At 36.6% G+C, this 19,528-nt stretch overlaps 1 protein-coding gene across 1 annotated transcript; it reads left to right on the top strand.

The window, feature by feature from the left end:
* The first annotated feature begins 1,514 nt into the window (after positions 1-1,514).
* Positions 1,515-19,087, top strand: LOC139115583 (nose resistant to fluoxetine protein 6-like). The gene is made up of 14 exons (XM_070677826.1): positions 1,515-1,871; positions 5,670-5,818; positions 6,447-6,510; positions 7,628-7,700; positions 9,379-9,557; positions 9,827-9,997; positions 10,826-10,922; positions 11,425-11,695; positions 12,605-12,684; positions 13,354-13,461; positions 13,988-14,126; positions 15,829-16,015; positions 17,776-17,917; positions 18,103-19,087. The coding sequence occupies exons 1-13, from the start codon at positions 1,775-1,777 to the stop codon at positions 17,895-17,897; spliced, it is 1,737 nt and encodes a 578-aa protein (XP_070533927.1). The 5' UTR covers positions 1,515-1,774; the 3' UTR covers positions 17,898-17,917; positions 18,103-19,087.
* The last annotated feature ends 441 nt before the right edge of the window (positions 19,088-19,528 follow it).

Raw genomic sequence — 19,528 nt, 5'->3', positions numbered from 1 at the left:
TGCGAAGTGTAGAAGTCGCCATCTAAACTTGTTTTGATTGATTGCTTTCACCTGATCAACATTTTTATGGGATCACTGCTGTCAGCATCATGCAAACTTGCGTGTTCCATGCAGACAGTGTGTTTTGAGGAATTGAAATTCTCTGAAAGAGACGCTGACAGTGAGAAGAAGAAAAACAATTCATTTTGGTCTACAGACAATAGTCTGTAAAGTGCAATGACACCAGTTTTTTTCCTTTGATTACTATGTACACAGGACAAATAATTTGTTTGAACAAAACTGTTGTATTATACAGACCAGTGTCGTGTATGGTAATCTTTTCTCAATCTTGAACAGAGGTTGTCAATCGTAAACTCTCATTTACAACCCTTGGTATAAAGCTATTTTTGTCTTTGTACAAACAGAATTTCTGACTGCATCAAGTTACAGTGGCCACGGGTCTCTTACATTAATGACATCGATAACGCTACCAACTTCTTTGACTTCAGACTTTTTGCCGACTCTACTAATTCGTTCCATTTTGAAACAATAAAAAAATATAAAATCGTTCATTTAACTAGAGAAAACTACTTACATGACAGTCAAGACGTCTCACAAAAGCGCCATCATTGATGGACAATTTTTTATTGATAGTATCCCATAATTGACACTAAGTTTTCTTGTTACTCCAAGTTGACCCTCATCTATCACGAAAACCTCACATTGATAACAACACGAAAATCACCAATCACAAGATTAACATTTTCTGTTCCCCGTCAGACCTAGACTGAAAGATCCGCCGCTCGAGGGCGCTCTCTACGCTCCGGCGGATCTTTCAGTCTGCCTTTAGACCAAGTCTCCGTTTGCAGAAAAAACTCCAAACCTCATATCTGGATAATGCTACGTGTAAATTAACAGATATATTCAGATGTAAGTCTGTATTAGTCTATCAGTGATATCTTCTTCAGGGAAAATATGTGCTATAAATCCAGAATCCGTATCCTTCATCTTGCTGACAAGCTTGAACTTCTAATTTCTAAAACTTCTGCATACGATGTTTATACGCCAAAATTTTCGTTGCTGTTACCAATCGAAGGCATAATATGTTTGTATGTAAGATGACTTCCTCGTATGTGTGCTATTTGTGTCTTATAAGCCAAAGGGGCTGGATGTGGCATGTTACACTGTGATTATCCGTATCTGTATTTGGTCTGTTGCTATATATGAAAGCTAAGTCCACTTAGAGCGTATTCATAAATAAACAACAACAACAACAACAACAACAACAACAAAAAATGCAACCACACAGCCACTGTGCGAAACTAGGTTCACATTACGATTTTAAACATACATACATACATACATACATACATACATACATACATACATACATACATACATACATACATACATACATACATACATACATACAGTATATTTCTCTTAATCAGACTATGTGTCAAAATCATACAGTTGTGTCGAATCTCAGAGATATCTCTCATCCGTGACGTAACACCAGTACGTGGCCTTCTTACCGCGCGATAAAAAGGTGTATGTGTATACACGCAGCGACTCCTTTAGTCAACTATGGTTGTTCGCTGGATGCTCTATTTTGCTACTATCGCCACCTTGGCTTGCCACAGATTTACCGCGGCACATCAGGGATATGATGCCATCTGGAGGTTGAAAAAGGAAACTGAACTTCAATTTTCAAGAATGCCAAACTTAGATGAAATACAAGACGACGTTGAAATGGTTAGTCGTTTGGCAACTCTTCTAGCCGCCATTCGTTCAGATGTTCGACCGACAAATGAAAGGCTGTCTGCTACCTGTGGCAACGACACGCTCAGAATGGTCGACGACTGGTTATTCTGAAAGCTACGCCCGCCAAAGTAAGTAAGGCCGTGTAAATAAAATTCTTTGTTTGCCGTCCTTGGATTTTTGAAAAACCTACCAGCCAGCCAGCAAAAAAGACAAACACAGAAAAAAAAACACAACACAGATCAATCGCATAAACTCTAACTTTCCCATCGGTTTATGGGTCACAAGTATGAAAAAATCATCTGTTACATTTACAATGCAGTGTTTCTTATGCTCTTCATTAGCACGCTGAAAACAGTGCGTGGAAACAAAGGTTATACTTGTGTAAATACAACAAGCATACTTAGAGTTAGGTGACTCTGAGTCTGAACAAAAATTCCATAATAAACAATGGCAATAAACACTATACCAGTACATAATGTACAACATGTACAGTGTGATAGTAATCAACTGGTTGTGTTACGAAGATCTACAGATTGTCTCTGACGGAGATTTATGCACTGGGTGGTCATAGGTGCCAGTAAAACTATTAATTAAAATAACAAGATCTCAGATATGAATAAAAAGCATATTTGCGACAACTGCAACTTACGTATACGAGGATGTTTACAAAGTTTTGAAGAAAACAAAATATATTTGAATTAACACCTAATGAAGGAACCTAAGAATTTCACGTAATGGGTTCAATTTTGCAACGTGTCTAAGTGACATTTGTATATTAATTATAACACGTAAATTTAAGATCGAGACCTGTATTGATGTTTACGATTGGACGTATATTTTTATCTTTAATTTATATCTATCATGATCAAAACCAAGCTTTAAACTTAGTTTAAAATCCCATTCTAAAATAATACGGGAAAGGACAAGAGAGAAAAACACAACAGACAGGGCAGGAGGACACAACGACCAAAGAGTAGTCCAGGGCATTTAGACAATTGGAGAAGCGTAGCTTGGACGGCACCTGTCAAGCTTGTCTACCGAGAAGTAAAGTCTATATAGTACCAACGAAACACTATTTCGAAATGTTGGGGTAAGCTTACAACAAAAAGGTGTTCTTGCAAAACCTGAACATTCCACATATTAAACTGCAAAAGTTACTGAGTATAACAAAGTATAGATGTCACTCAGAAAACAAATGCTAAACATCTTGGTAAAAGGTGAAACTGTCTCTTCCATACAACACAGTCCCTCTATCCATAGTGGATAGAGGGACTGTGCATACAATTAGAATTTTTGCAGTAAGAAGAGTGGGTAGCTGAGCAAATCATAACAGCCTCGAGTACAAATCCTCCTTTTTAAGTGTCAAATAAATACTAGTCCTGAGCACTGTTTCTGTTGAGTTAAATGCTCCATTAGCTGTAACTTTAAAGGCTATTTATTCTGAATTTTGTGTATCAACTAGTCTTTTACCCGCAATAGCGCTGTTCACGGTTACAGGTTTGTTACTAAATATAGCTGTACGCGCGCGACATTGGACACGCAGCTTGAAATGCGGACAAATTTTATCAATGTTGCATGCGTGGCTGTTTTTGCAGCTTGTACTCTGAGTCGTTAATATGTTTTTTAGTATTCATTGTTACACTAGCAGTCACCCACTGAGATGTATTTTCGTCGTTCTTGCATGCGTAATTTTCAAAAGCGTAATCTAAAAATGCGGACAAATATTTATTTTTGCATATTAATGAGAGAACAGTGACGTAAACTGTGAACAGTCCTATTCTAATAGCGCTGATCTCGGTGTCAGGTTTGTTAATAGCTGCGCGCGCGACTTCGAACACCGCTGCCTGAAAATCGGACAAATTGTGTTACTGCATGCGCGGTCGTTGTTGCAACTTGTAGTCTGAGCCATAAATTCATATGAATTAGTGTGATTTTCTGTATGCATTATGACACTAGCAGGTTTTAATTTCATTGTTCTTGCCGAAAATGCGGACAAATTTTTGCACATTAATGAAAGAAAAATGACGTTAAGTGATCAGCGCTATTGCATACTAAAATGCTGAATATTCTGTTTGTCAAGACAGCAATGCCGAATGGCCGTTGCTATTTTTGAAAACTGAATTCTAATCCGGACTTATAAAATGACCACATCGTTTTTAGCACAAAACAGTGTTCAAAGTGAAAGCAACTTATACTGCGTACGAACTATTTGGAGCATTCAAGAACGAACATTTCATCGGCGGTAACTGCTTGCCCCACCACCGGGCTGCTTGCCCCCTCGTGATCAATCGTGGATCGCGCAGAAGCTGATGGAAATTCAGTTCCATTCCTTATTCGAAGCTAAACCAGTCAAGAATTGTTTTCGATCCGTCTTGTATGGAGACCAAGCCAATACAGCGCACTTCCGCCGATTTGGAAACTTTGAGGGAGAAATAAACTTGTGAAACGGTCGATCGATCTTCACTTACGGTATACTGCAGTCCACTACAACAGGAGGTGCACATGTACACTTTACGTACAGCGGTTGATGTAACCCTTTACGATAGGTAATCTGATTTGTATCGAAACGATCGTACGACATTTGCGTTTTGAGACATTTGAGTAAGTTGCTGCGTCATTGCCAACAAAGGAAGGACACAACGCGTCGTATTTTCGAGCATACGATCTGTGTTTGTTTTTCATATTTCGTCCAAAAACCTACCCGCACGCGGACGGCAAACAAAGAATTTATTTTACGGCGCCAAAGTAAGTAAGACAGAGAAAGACTGACATTCATCGTTGTCTAATTCTTTACATGCTGTATTACGCGCGTACACCATTGATGCAATGGACAAACCATTCCCGTATTTTTATATCGACATTAACAATAAAATGCCAGTCTTTCTGTTAAAAACTGTCTGTCTACACTTTATAATATTTGCCACATGAAGTATAGAATGTCAACGCTCCCTAATCTTATATGCACCAGTACCCATTACCTGAAGCTTGTTTAACAATCGATCCTATGCAAACAACAACGAAGCTACACTATAAGCATGATAAGGCGTTACGCTAATATAAGTTAAAAGTCGATGATTAATGCCACTATCATGTTGTGCAGCAATACCTCACCAAGTGTGATTGTGTGACGTCAATACCGACAGGATCAATGGTCTATTATTTGTCCCTCCCTTATCATGCTTATGAGCTATCGCATCAAATAATGCCTAGGAACTGTTCAGAACGAGTAAATGCAGACTTCGCTTTAAATTTAGGGTCGAACGAGCCTCGGGGACAGACATTCGGTTTTACAAGTCTTTCCTGATCTACCACTTGTCGGGGTTCATTTTAAAGCCCTTTTCAGAAAGAAAAACTTTCGCCGTCTTAGTGTTTTGAAAATCGAAACTTTTATTTTTCTATTTGGAATTAACACAGGGACGGCGGCCATTTTGAATTTCAAATATCGATCAATCTTGGGTAATTTGTTTCTGTGACGGTGACTCCCAATTTTTATTCTTGATTTTGAAAGAGAATGGTTGAAAGAGTCCCTTGAGGAAAGTTTGAGCAAAAGTTTAAGTCTTTCACTTTCAACTAGTGTAGATGTTAATTAATTAAATTTTTGAAACTTTTCTTTTATTTTTTCTCATTTCTTGCTCAATTTTCCTCTAAAACTGTTCGTCTTTGTAACTGTTTGGCATCATCCTGGAAGGACCGAATGTCATGTTTATCTGTGGACTTGATGAAATATAGGACGACATTTAATTATTACGGAATATTCTTCGTTGACAAAATTATCCCTACACAGGACACTTCATTTGCTCAGCTCGCATTACGAAAGACGTGAGTAACAGTTGCGGCAAGAATGCCATTAGAACAAACAAACTGACATTTTTCTCGATTATAACTTCTATATCTGATTTTTGTATTGCTTTTTTATTTCCCAACAGTGATAGTGTCCTTCGGGAACAGAATAGGAGGATTGAGGGAATTCCCCCACACTCTTGACTTCAAAGTCTGGGGTTTATTCGAGGTTTGTCGGGACGTGAAAGCAACCGAAGAAAGGTCTTTTGGTGGCATGTACTGCTTGTCAGACAATGTAAGTTTCTAGAAGGGAGTATCAATTTCACTTTGATACATTAAAGCACTAATAGCTGCGAATTTTATACACTTTTTTCATGATTGTATTCTCAAACCAAAGTTGTTTCGCATAAATGTGCTGACTGAAATATATGTATAGAAGTATCACTGCTCGCTGATTTGGACCATGCCTACACGCTTAAACAGGTTAAATAATAAACGGATGCCGCATTCATAAAATGGCGCCCTACGGAAAAGTACAAAAACGCAGTATTTCCTGCACATACACATCGTGATCACGAAGGAAACAAACGTTTGTTTAACATGATGTCATTTACTTGAATGCACATCACACGATGGCCAACATTTTGTTGTTGTAATCTTCATTTTCTCTGTCACATTAGTTTTTGAAAATGGCGGGAAATCTAAAATGATGTTCAAACGTTTGTATTTACTTGCTACTTTCGACACCTTTGACAGTGTTACACACTTTTTCAGCCTTTAATGGATCTTATTCAAAAAACATTCTTGGAAAACAGGATATTTTGTGACCAGTTTAATACATATTTGCAGCTATTGGGGTTTTACTACATATACAGCTTTAGAACTTACCTATTTAAAGTCGCTTCGCCTTTCTATTTTCTCAGGTGTGGGGAACTTGTTTTCCAGACAGTTGCAATGGTACTGAAGTACAATTCATTTTAAACGAATGTAAGTAATGAACTTGCTTATAAATATTATCCGTATTGTACACATGGTGGCTACATCTGTCTCTCCACCAATCTATCAACCTGTCTATCGATAGATCGACTAACCAATATCTCTGTGTCTGTCCAACTGTATTTCTGTAAATCTATCTGTCTGTCGGTCTGTCGGACTATCTCAAACTCTCTGTCTCTTTACCCAAGTCGCAACTACTGTATCTTCGTAAATGTATATACTTGTAAATATATTCATATCATATGACACATATTACATATCTATTAAGATGTTTGTAATCTGGAATTGACATATCTGCTAATAACATTCTTCTGCTAACAAGATAGATGTCTTCTGAAAGGGTTTAATTTCTTAAATTAAGATAAAAATAGAGAAGACAATAAACCGCGTTAACGTTTTCAATGGATTCCCATTATAATCTTAATATCTTGGTTCTATCTGGTCGAACACTTGCGAATAATGATTTTGCAATCCATCTACTCAATGTTTCTTTTTCTGTTTTGATCATTTTACTGTCGTATCTTCTATGAACAGTGCCCTCTACCGCATTGTTTTGTTACACTGCAAAAATACTCCTTTACACCTCACACCGTCTACCACGCTATCTTACTCCGCCGAGTATCGTCTGTGAGATGAGAATCTTACATTTTGTTTCTTTCCCCTGAAATATCTACATCCGTTTTATATATCTTATGTTGGACAACAAGTGTCACTATTATTTCACTATTATTTTCTATTTTCTGCTCAACTTCAGGATTGTGTTTTTATATATATATATATATATATATATATATATATATATATATATATATATATATATATATATACATTTTATATATTATATATATATATATATATATATATATATATATATATATATATATATATATATATATATATATATATATAAATTTGTTACATAGTTAAAGGTGGAAAACCTCCATATAAGCTGACGCAGGCATGTACAAACATTAGTAAAAAACACAGATAGACAGACACAAATGTATACATACCTGCACAGAAATAAGTCTGTCGCAACATTTAGTAACTTATTACGTCAAATATATACAAAGACTTGACAAGGAACGATTCTTTTATTTTTGTACAGCCGGCATTGCAATATCGGACAATGTATACTGCGTTAAAGACATCCCCTTTCGGACTGGAGATTACGTAGCCATGTAAGACACGAACTATTATTTTAAATTTTCCTTATCTGCATCGGGCTATTCCCTTCAAATGAGCTCACTTTTTACCTTCGCCGGAGGGCTGCGGTAGGTCCTATTGAAATTTATGTGATCACTGTAGCTGCTGTGTAAATTTGAGAACAGAAATAAAAGAAACGCTTCTAGAGTTCAAGAAATCGTTAGAACAAATTTCTACCGGAAACTTTGCAGTCTTTGTACAGGGGAAGTAAATACTTTTATTTTTTGTTTGTTTTTTAGGTTATTGACATTATCTGTCATGACTTGTGTAAACAATAACTACAAAATACAAATCACATAATTCGCCACAATCAAAAACATATACAAGTTTGGTCGGTAGACTTTTACTTCTTCAACAAAATGTTATTGAGTGACCTCCCTCGGAATAGATAGTGCCTATGCAATAAAGGCTGTACCTGGCATTGTGATTTAATTTCTTTAACGTAGCATGCGCCTCGAATGAGAGACTTAAACTTTTGCTCAAACGTTCATTTATTCTCGTTCGAAATCAAGAATTAAAATTGAGGGTGCAAATTTTGGTACTAGAGAAACAAATAACCCAAGATTTACCGATATTTGAAAATAAAAATGGCCGCCATCCCTGTGTTAACTCTATGAAGGAAAATAAAAGTTTCGAATTTCGAAAAACTTCGCAGATGAAAAGTTTTCTTACACCTAGAGCTTAAAAATGAGCCCCCACAAGTGGTAGATCAGAAAAGAATTGTAAAAGTTTGAGAGTTCGAATATCTGTCCCCGAGGCACATTCTACCTTAAACCTCCAGACCAGTCCAAATCTGCCAGCAGTGTTTCTCATAGTTTTTTAGGAGAACTCATTGTTCGGAAGGGCTTGAGACCTTCATTTACATTTACATTTTAATGCTACATTGATTTATTTTCACAAAACATCATCAGTCAAAAATAAATTTGATGTATTCCTGTACCTTTAGTGATGCTCAACATGTTTTAAATGTAAAAATTATCAGAGTTTGTTGATTTAATCTGACTATGTCCCTCTTCGATAGCCGATGCATGGTTTTCGGGTTACGCTATTACGCTTCAAAGTATTCGGTGTGGGATTCCCATTGAAATACTAGATCTCCTAAGACAGTACAGAAAAAATACTCACATGAATTTCACCTCTTTATACTTATACTTACATAGATTTTCGCCAATACATTCATCTACCTAATCATTATCACATAACAGTGAGTGCGAATCTTACACAGCTTGTAGCCAAACAATCGGCCAATCGTCTTGTAATCTTTTGGGAGAAGACTTGTTTCTTCTTGTTAAAGAGATACAGTTGTCGGAACTGCGTTCAAACTTCGTATGGGACCCATTCGACCAATGTAAACACTGTATCCAAGGTACGATGTTGATTGATGAAAGTTAAAACAAGTCTGTCATAATCTACATCGAATAATTTAAATGTTGCAGCTATGATGATGAGGTGCATCTGGATATCTTGCACGAAATACATTGTTTGTAAACAAGAAACTCGCACAGGCGCAGTTCCGACGACTGTTTCCCTTTAAATTTGACGGAGAGTGACAAAATCAACTTTCTATATGTTATCATTGATGAAGATTGGACAATGACACTAGCAATGATTTTATCACTTTTGTTGATTATGTGTCATTAATTTCCTCATCAGCGTAATATGCAGTATCATAGCCGGTTTGATGATACTTGGCACTGCCTGCGATGTTATCTGGCAATGGAACCTCAAACGAAAGATCAAAAGAAGTGAAGAGATCGCTAACATGGACACAATAAAGGAAGAACTGATAAAATATAAGTCCACGGTAGACGAACTCAAGAAGAACACACCAGGTATGAATATACTGCAACTTAGTTGTCTTACTTAAAGAATGATGAAATCTAATTAAAATGTACCCCTTTCAATATATGTATTTCACAAACAGGATATATACAATTACAACGGAATCTTATAGGTTTCGTGATCCTAACATATAGGATGGGAGTCTAGTGTTTACTTATTCCAGAAAAACGTAATGTAGTTAAGTTGCAGTCTAATAACATGAAGAGTCCAAGTTTTCGCCGTTATTTTCCTGTTATTTTTCGTTATTTTCCTGTTCTAGGTGTTCTGGGCAGGGTGTTAATTTCGTTTTCTGTCGTCGCAAACGGTCGAAAACTTCTGAACACAAGCTCTGGTAGTTCCGGAACGATCTCGTCAATCAATGGAGTACGTGTAATCAGCATGATGTGGATAATGCTGGGACATTCCTACTATTTCTCCTATCGATCTGTAGGTTTGTACGTTATAACTCCCATTTTGGTGTACATAAGTAAAATGAGGGTTTTCCATATATATGGAAAATTGAGTGTCTGTCTCTCTATCTGTTGTCTGTCTGAATGTCTGTCTGAATGTCTATCTGTCTGTCTGTCTGTCTGTCTGTTTGTCTGTCTGTATGTATGTATGTCTGTATGTATGTATGTATGTATGTATGTATGTATGTATGTATGTATGTATGTATGTATGTATGTATGTATGTATGTATGTATGTATGTATGTATGTATGTGTGTGTGTGTGTGTGTGTGTGCGTGCGTGCGTGCGTGCGTGCGTGCGTGCGTGCGTGCGTGCGTGTGTGTGTATGTATGTATGTATGTATGTATGTATGTATGTATGTATGTATGTATGTATGTATGTATGTATGTATGTATGTATGTATGTATGTATGTATGTATGTATGTATGTATGTATGTATGTATGTATGTATTGTATGTATGTATGTATGTATGTATGTATGTATGTATGTATGTATGTATGTATGTATGTATGTATGTATGTATGTATGTATGTATGCATGCATGCATGTATATATGTACGTACGTACGTATGTATGTATGGACATGCGTATGTATTGTCTGGCTGCACATTGCATAAGCTTACAACAAGTCATCGTAAATGACATGTAGTCCCCACTTGGTAAATAAATGTGAAAAACCATTGACGGAAATCATTGTCTATGAATATGAAATAGAAAGCATGGTAATTTCTTACATCAGCTGTAATTATTACCTGTATGTCTGATCTAGTACCACACGGTCATTATTGCGAATACTCTTGTTTTCACAGGAGACTTTAAGTACATTCTTACTGAGGTTACAAAGAGATTCTCATACCTTGGATTGTTAAACACTTTCTTCGGAGTGGACACTTTTTTCCTCCTTAGGTAGGTCACCAGGTATGCACATAATCATGTTGCGGTATCCTTAGGCCCTATGTTCACACGACTGTAATCCCGTGCGTCCTAGCATATTTTATCCATTCTGATACCAGGGGAAAAAGTTACTAGAAGAATACGTACACGGTCTATGACCTGTGTGACATAACACCGACAAAATTCGTCTTTATCGTGCAATAATTGCATCTCTGCAAGGAATCTTATTCAATCATAACAAATGCTGTGAACGTCCAAAATGGTCAAAGTCTTGACAAGCCATGCGCCCTGTGTTGCAATTATCTTTATAGACGTTAAAAGAAAATAAACTTCATTTTCCGAAACACAAATATCGGGGGAAAAAAGGTTATTTTACCGTGCTTTTATGAACAATGAAGGATTTCTGTAAGTGGATTTGACAGCGATGTGAAGATAATATCATATACATTAAAAATCAAATCAAATCGCAATATCATTTCAAAGTCTATATAATAGGAGTATCTTCATCTTGCAGTGGATGCCTTGTATGCTACGTCACGCTGAAACAGTTACATAAAACCAAAGGCAGATTGAATTGGTTCCTATTCTACTTTCATCGTTGGTGGCGTCTCACCCCTGCGTTTGGACTGATGTTGTTGATATGGTCTACGCTGACACTGCACCTCGGAAGTGGTCCAATACACGATCAAAATGTCTTGGAATCTCAAGAATTGTGTCATGAGTATTGGTGGGCTACCATTCTCTACTTTCATAACTTGTATCCATGGCCGGCTAGTTTATCCATTGTAAGTATTCTTCTTATTAAAATATATGGACCGTACGATTTTACCTGAGACTGTGCATCACACGCATAAGCATGCATGTAATACAAAATTAAAGTTTTGATTTCAAAGCCCAAAAATCCGGGTCAGAATTTGGCGTTTGATCAATGTAGTAATTGTCAACTTGTGTCTACTTTTTCGTGTGTACCGTCAACGAAAATTTCTTCTCTGAACTTGTTTGCAGGATTGACCTGATTTTGTTTCAGATCCATAGTTCGTCCTAGCATATGGAACGCCGTAACTTTTGAGGTGATACATTTATATTATGTGACGCAGTGCACGCGTAATGTTATGTAGTATTCCATTGCGTGGTCTAGTCCTGTCAATATGTTATGTAGTCTTTCCATTATGTGGCGTAGTTCTGTCATTATGTTATGTAGTCTTTCCATTATGTGATTTAGTCCTGTCATTATGTTATGTAGTCTTTCCATTATGTGGTGTAGTACTGCCATTATGTTATGTAGTCTTTCCATTATGTGGTGTAGTACTGCCATTATGTTATGTAGTCTTTCCATTATGTGGTGTAGTACTGCCATTATGTTATGTAGTCTTTCCATTATGTGGTGTAGTTCTGTCATTATGTTATGTAGTCTTTCCATTATGTGGTGTAGTACTGCCATTATGTTATGTAGTCTTTCCATTATGTGGTGTAGTACTGCCATTATGTTATGTAGTCTTTCCATTATGTGGTGTAGTACTGCCATTATGTTATGTAGTCTTTCCATTATGTGGTGTAGTACTGCCATTATGTTATGTAGTCTTTCCATTACGTTAATTGATGCAATAATTGACGAATGATTGTGCAAAATCATTATTGTATGTTTGTGTTGTTGTTCTGTTTATTTACTAATTTACTTGTTTGTTTACTTTTAGTGTATGGACTGGGTTTGGTATCTATGCTGTGACATGCAACTTTTTATTCTTAGTCCATTCTTCATCATTCTGCTTTACAAGTAAGTCAGTTTATGTTACTTATCTTATTCAAAATAGTAAACATATTTCCTAGGAAGACAACATTTATTCTCTGGTTTGAACTTTAAATAGGATTTATTGTCGAGCATCAAGTTTCGTTGACACTGCATAAAAGGTAGACGCCACTCACAAGTTAAGGAATGTCAAAAAATAAATTAATGAAATTGTCAACCAATTATCTTGAACAATTATCCTGAACAAATAACGAACACATTCCCGTCGATGTAATGCTTGGGGAGTCTTGATTCAAAACCACCGGGAAAACAAACAGCGTGACAAAACCTCTTGACGATCAAATCAAAGAGCATCGACCAAATTCCCTAAAAATGAACAGGAGAACAGAACTGGAATCACAAAAATCCTTTTGTGTTTTTTCTGATATCATGTTTACATTACAAACAAGAACACGCAGACGGACTTTCAAGATTATTGTCAAAACTCTTACCTTGTTCTTTATTTTAGTTAACTTAGCATTTTAAAAGGGCATCAGACTGGTTCAAAATAGTGTACTTTGTCCATGGCATTGTGTAATTCTTGCACATTCCAGGCGGTCTGTGACGTCTCTACTTTTCTATTATAGGACTCCCATAAATTATACTTCATGATCTATGTTCCATATCTGTCAACATTCATTTCTTTTCTCCACACAGATCACCAAAAGTTGGTACCTTCATGGTTGGAACGTTCACCGTCATTTCCATAGCAATCGTAGCAGGGCTTGCAACCTACTTTGGCTATCCCTTAACAGCTGATCCCACGTAATTATAAATTGTAAAATTTCCTTATGAAATTTTGCTGACTATATATACATGCTCGATATAATTTCTCCATCATAAGTTTTTGCTATCCTTCATTTCAAGCAAAAATTAAAGTCTCCGGACTAGGCGAAAGAATTGCAAATGATTTTTCAAAAGGAAGTATATATTTTCAAAAGGAAGTATATATATATATATATATATATATATATATATATAATATATATATATAATATATATATATATATATATATATATATATGTATATATATATATATATATATATATATATATATATATATATATATAGTGTGCATATGTGTATGTGTGTATGTATGTATGTATGTATGTATGTATGTATGTATGTATGTATGTATGTATGTAACTATGTTTAATGTATTGAAATATATATCGCACATTGCTGTCTGCATTATCCTGTATTTGCCTATCTGTTCAGGTGCATGTTACGCTATATAAAACTCGTATCTACAACGATAAAAAATTCCTCCTAACTACGTTCATCTTACAGTTTCTACAATGATAATCTTCCACTTGGTTATGATCATATTTATCCAACACCTTGGGGTCATCTGCAGTCCTACCTGGTCGGTATCTATCTTGGTTATGTACTCTGTCGACTCGACGGACGGAAAATCAAAATTAATAAGGTAGACGGTTTAACCATGAACTTATTGCACTGTGGTGCTTTAGTATGCATCCAGGTACAATAATGATTTGAGGCTTCACGATTTGTTAGTTTGGAAGGCCAGTGAAGTTTTTGTTATGTACGGCGAGGTCACTATTAAATATCATTATAATATTATCCTTACACACGAATCAAAGTAATTGGTTTCCCGTAATTTTGTAAAGTGAGCCCCAAAGTCTTGGAGATTACTAGATAAAGAAAGTTCTCTACTGGGCCAATGATGTTGACGACTGTTTCACCATGTAGCTTTATTACTTACACTGTGAAACGGTCGTCGGAACTGCGCCTGTGCGAGTTTCTTGTTTACAAACATTTTATTTCGTGCACGATATCTAGATGCACCTCATCATCATAGCTGCAACATTTAAATTACACGATGTAGATTATGGCAGACATGTTTTAACTTTCATCAATCACCATCGTACCTTGGATACAGTGTTTGCGTTGGTAGTATGGGCCCCATGCGACCTTTGGGCGCAGTTCCGACGACTGTATCCCTTTAAAGTACACAGTGGCTACACACAGTGAAGCGTAACACTAGGGTGAGAGACAGTGCAATGTCGGCGTTGAGTCTAGTGACGTGAAGTGTCTCTGTAGAAGGTAGTAATGTCTCTGATTTGGGAAGGCGAGGTTTTCTCTTACTGAATGTTTTTTTTTTTCGGGAAAAGTCAATGAGTCATGAGAAAAGCACATGGTGGATTAAACCGATTGTCTTAGCAGATATAGAATCTCCGGTTGGTAGAATAAACATTAAGGGGAAGCTTTGCCTCAAAGCTGAAATCTTAGAAGGAATGTCATCAAAGTATCTATAGTAAGAAAATATGCTAAAATTACGCAATATAAGAATATATATCCTAACACAATCGGTTAAGTGTTATCTTTGTACCCAGAAAGTTGGATGAGTTGGCCGGAAGACATTCTAAGTGGTTTCCCATATGTGCGTATAGGGAATGTGAGAATGAGCGCATACAAAGTGTTTACGAGGGATGTCACGGTGCGAGTGGACGCGGACCTAAGCGATCAAATTATATTGATCTTGCACGTGTTATTGCCATATGATAATAGGTTTATGACAAGAAATTTTAACAATAAGAAAAGATGTGTCTTTCAATTTTATTTTCCATCTATAACCTTTGACATCAGTTCTCTGTGTGCATCAACCGCTTCATTCCTCAACTCATACTCTAAGGTAGTATGCGCCTCGAAAGTGAAAGACTAAAACTTTTGCTCAAACTTTCCGCAGTAAAATTTTCAACCATACTTTCATCAAATCAAATCAAATCAAATCAAATCAAATCAAATCAAATCAAATCAAATCAAATCACATCACATCACATTCAGGGGTCACCGTGCAAAGGTAGGTACCAGAGAGACAAGTTGACTAACATTTACCGATAAACTAGAAGTCACCATCTCTATATGATTTTTTTCGATTTTCGAAAACAAAGCTGGTGAAAATTTTTCCTAATCCAAGAGCATTAAAATAAGTCTCACAATTGGTACAACAGAGAAGAATTGTAAATTGTTTTTTGAGTCCGAATATCTGTCCCTATATTCCGCCTTTAACATTTCAAATTACGATTTAAGCAACAGTAAAGTGCATTTTCCAAAACCGACTTGAATAACTCTATCCAAAAAAATAAATGATCTTATTTACTTTTCAGTGGTTTAATTTGATTATGTGGTGTGTAGCTATCGGAAGTGGCCTTGCCGTGGTCTATGGCCAGTATCCAGCCTTACAAGGGAATCATCCAGACCAATGGGTGGCAGCACTCTACCAATCCGTCACCAAGTTTGCTTTCGTCACGGCCGTCGCCTGGGTCATATTCGCCTGCGCTACAGGAAATGGAGGTGACTATCGCTTTTTAATACTCCAAAACCTCATTTTTTTGTTTTTCGTTAAGACGGTATTATTTCAACATTATTTACAGGGAACAATACAAAAATACTCATTTTTCTTTTTAAGCCCCAATAGCTGCAAATGTTCAATAAACCGATCTCAAAATATCCTTAGTATTCCAAGAGGTTTCTTTGAAAAAAAACTCATTAGAGACTGAAATAGTGTATAACGCTGCCATGGGTGTCGTGAGTGGCATGTAAATTCAAAGGTTTTAACGTCATTTTAGATTTCCCGCCATTTTCAAAAACTAGTCATATGACAGAGAAAATAAAGATTACAACAACAAAATGTTAGCCACCGTGTGATGCATTCAAGCAAATGGCATCATACTTGTTTCTGTTGTGATCACGATGTGCAGGAAATACTGTTTTTTTTGGGGGGGGGGGTTTGTATTTCCTGTGGGGCGCCATTTTATGGGTGCGGCACCCGTTTATTATTAAACCTGTTAAAACGTGTAGGCATGGTCCAAATCAGCGAGCAGTGATACTTCAATACACGTCCTTCAGCAAGTACATTTAAACGAACCATCTTTGGTTTGAAAATAAAATCATGAAAATAATGCATAAAATTAGCAGCTATTGGGCTTTAAATATGAAGAAAAGATCAACAATTACTGTTACAGAAACTGTTCCTTTAAAGAGGAGAACTACCTATGGGTAACCATGGCTATTTGCACATTTCTGTACCTAAGAACTTTTCCTCATTTTTGGTGAAAACGTCTTCGCTGAAATAGATATAACAGATTTCACGTTTGGTTTAACGATGCCTAAAGGGTGAAAGCAGTAATATTTGTTAATAGAATGTGAAGAATCTTGCATATGTAAATACGAAGGGTTGGTTTTCTTAATTTTGAACACGACATTTGATTCTGAAACCTTTGAAACACCATTTTGTCTCTGTTTGTCCATGTTGCTTTCACATTGATGATGAGTGAACTTTTAAGGGACAACTTCATCAATATCTACAGTTTATAACAAAATTTCAGAGAGGCAATACGTGGCAGCACTGCTTACTTTGACCTTGATATCATTTTCTCATAATATAACCTGGCTGATCGCTGCAAGCTTTAAGTATGTAGGTTCCTGTAGGGATAAGCTTATTCATATACCAGTGCATATTGAAAAGATAAATTTGCATACATTAATTTCTGGACCAAAACTTTCTCGTTCTTGGCCAACACAACTCTTTCACTGCAACCAATTGCCTGATACACTGGAGCACTTACACTTTGCATCTTGCCAAGCATGTTCGCATGCGTAGATGGTGATTTCAACTTTATCAGTTGTCAAAACTGATAACTATATATAGGGTCTCTGTCACCTCTTGCATGACGTAAGTGTCAAAATAGTGTGTCCTACGTGACGTAAATCGGCAAATCGCGACACGGGTTATGGATGAGGTGTGCTACATAACAGCATGTTTGTCTTTGCAACTTCAGGTACGTTTAAAACATTCTGTCGACAACAAAAAATATTTCGGTATGTTAAATATATTATTATACTTAAAATGCCAATTTGACTTTTCTCATACACAAGAAAGACATTTCAAATATCATCACATTCTACAATATTGTTCCGCAATGAACATAGTCTTGGCTACCAAGACTGCTCTGCGGGGCTCTCTCTTCAGGCCGCCCCGGAAAAGAGAGCCCCGCAGAGCATTCTGGGTAGCCGAGACTACAATGAACACAGATTCTTACATCATTCTACAGGACCTGTTGATAGTCTCTTATCATGGAGTGCCTGGAGTCCACTGTCTCATCTGACTTACTGTGCATACTTGGTACATCCGATAGTCATGTACACTTACTATTGGAGAGAAAAACTGAGATAAATTATACAGAAATAAACATGGTGAGTTGTATAGTTTAATTCACTCGTATATATTTCATTTTTGTCATCTTTTGCCAAAAATTTCACAAACCTTTGTTTGTTTGTCGTATGTATTCTACTCATCTTACGTGAGATATTTATTATGCAAGGATCACGCATCATTTAGTTGCCTATTTTACATTTTGTTTTTATTTTTTGCATTACAGATTTATTACTATGTGGCAAATCTGGTTCTCTCTTACGCCGTGGCGTTTGTTGTATCCCTCGCTGTTGAGTCACCAATGATTGGATTGGAGAAAATAATTTTCCGACGATGATTTCTAAAACGTACAGCTCGTACAGTCTTCCCTGTTTAAGGGGACTTCGCGATGCGTGAAAAGCATTTGCCTAGCATTTGCCTGGTCTACCACTCTTGGGGGCTCATTTTGAAGCTCAAGAATTAACTAAAGATTTCACAGTCTTAGTATTAAGAAAATCGAAACTTCCATTTTCCCTCTAGAGTTAATACAGGGATGGCAGCCATTTTGAATTTCAAATATCAGTAGATTTATAGTGCTTTTTTTCCATTGTACCAACATTTGCATGGTGAACCTCCCCCCTATTTTTTATTCTTGCTTTGGTAGAGAATGGTCGAAAGTTTCCTTGAGGAAAGTTTGAGCAAAAGTTTTAAGTATTTTAGTTTCGAGTACATTACAACCTTAATAGAATAAAATACTTTCAAGTTGGTTATGTTCTCACAACCATCATATTAAAACATTTAAAAGCTCAAGTTTGTGGTCAATTCTTACGATCTTCACCCTGACTCACTCAAGGAAATCCGCATAAAATACAATCACATATAATACACTTTGTCTACTATAAGCACTGGTTTGTGTAAGCTAGTGACGCAACCAGCAGATCAAACAAACGTTCAGATTTAAAATCTATCAAATGCCATGCATTGAATGGATTTCATTTGGTGTCAATAAATTGTTCCTTTTTTCATTGAATCTGTGGTCACTATTTAAATATTTTAAAGCCTTACAGCTATTTCAAAGATTCAAGGAATACGTCGTTATTTTTCTGACCGTCCAAAATCAGTTAATGTACATGTGCTTACGGAAAGATGCGAGGGCACTCGTAACATTATTGACCTCAGGCTGGAATTGCTTGCTTGTTTGATCAACATAGATAGTTTAACGGGTGCTCCATGAAAACGGCAGACAGTCCATGTAGCCGATAATGACATGCTAATTAGATGCATGTGTACGGAGTTACAAGTTGGCCTTGCCGGAGTTCCAGTATATGTGTGTCAAGTATCAACTAAAGTTACACCATTACACAGTAGAAGCGAGATTGTTGTTACACCTATATTACTACCTTACCTACGTCTGATTAACCCGGCCTCTGTACGAAGTTGCGTACTAAGTTATGAACTTAGATGGGACTGGTTGAGAGCGTCCTACACATTCCAATGTGTACATGGGGGACTTACATATAGTTACAGAGTTACTCTAAGGGAACAATGCGGGGGGCCTGTACCAAGTTGCGTACTTTAATACATAGTTACAGAGTTAGGCTAGGGGACTTATGCCGGGGCCTGTACCAAGTTGCGTACTTACTTAGTTACAGACTTAGGTTGGGGAACTACGC

Source organism: Ptychodera flava, chromosome 17 (genome assembly GCF_041260155.1).
Source record: "Ptychodera flava strain L36383 chromosome 17, AS_Pfla_20210202, whole genome shotgun sequence".
Lineage (NCBI taxonomy): Eukaryota > Metazoa > Hemichordata > Enteropneusta > Ptychoderidae > Ptychodera > Ptychodera flava.
Note: the sequence above shows the minus strand (reverse complement) of the source record. Positions and strands in the feature narration are given on the sequence as shown.

Bases quoted from the DNA above. Each gene is read 5' to 3' on its own strand.
- LOC139115583 (XM_070677826.1), top strand. From the start codon at position 1,775: ATGTTCGACCGACAAATGAAAGGCTGTCTGCTACCTGTGGCAACGACA. The intron at 6,511-7,627 runs GTAAGTAATGAA...ATTTTTGTACAG, and splicing joins ACAATTCATTTTAAACGAAT to CCGGCATTGCAATATCGGAC. The intron at 13,462-13,987 runs GTAATTATAAAT...TTCATCTTACAG, and splicing joins CCCTTAACAGCTGATCCCAC to TTTCTACAATGATAATCTTC.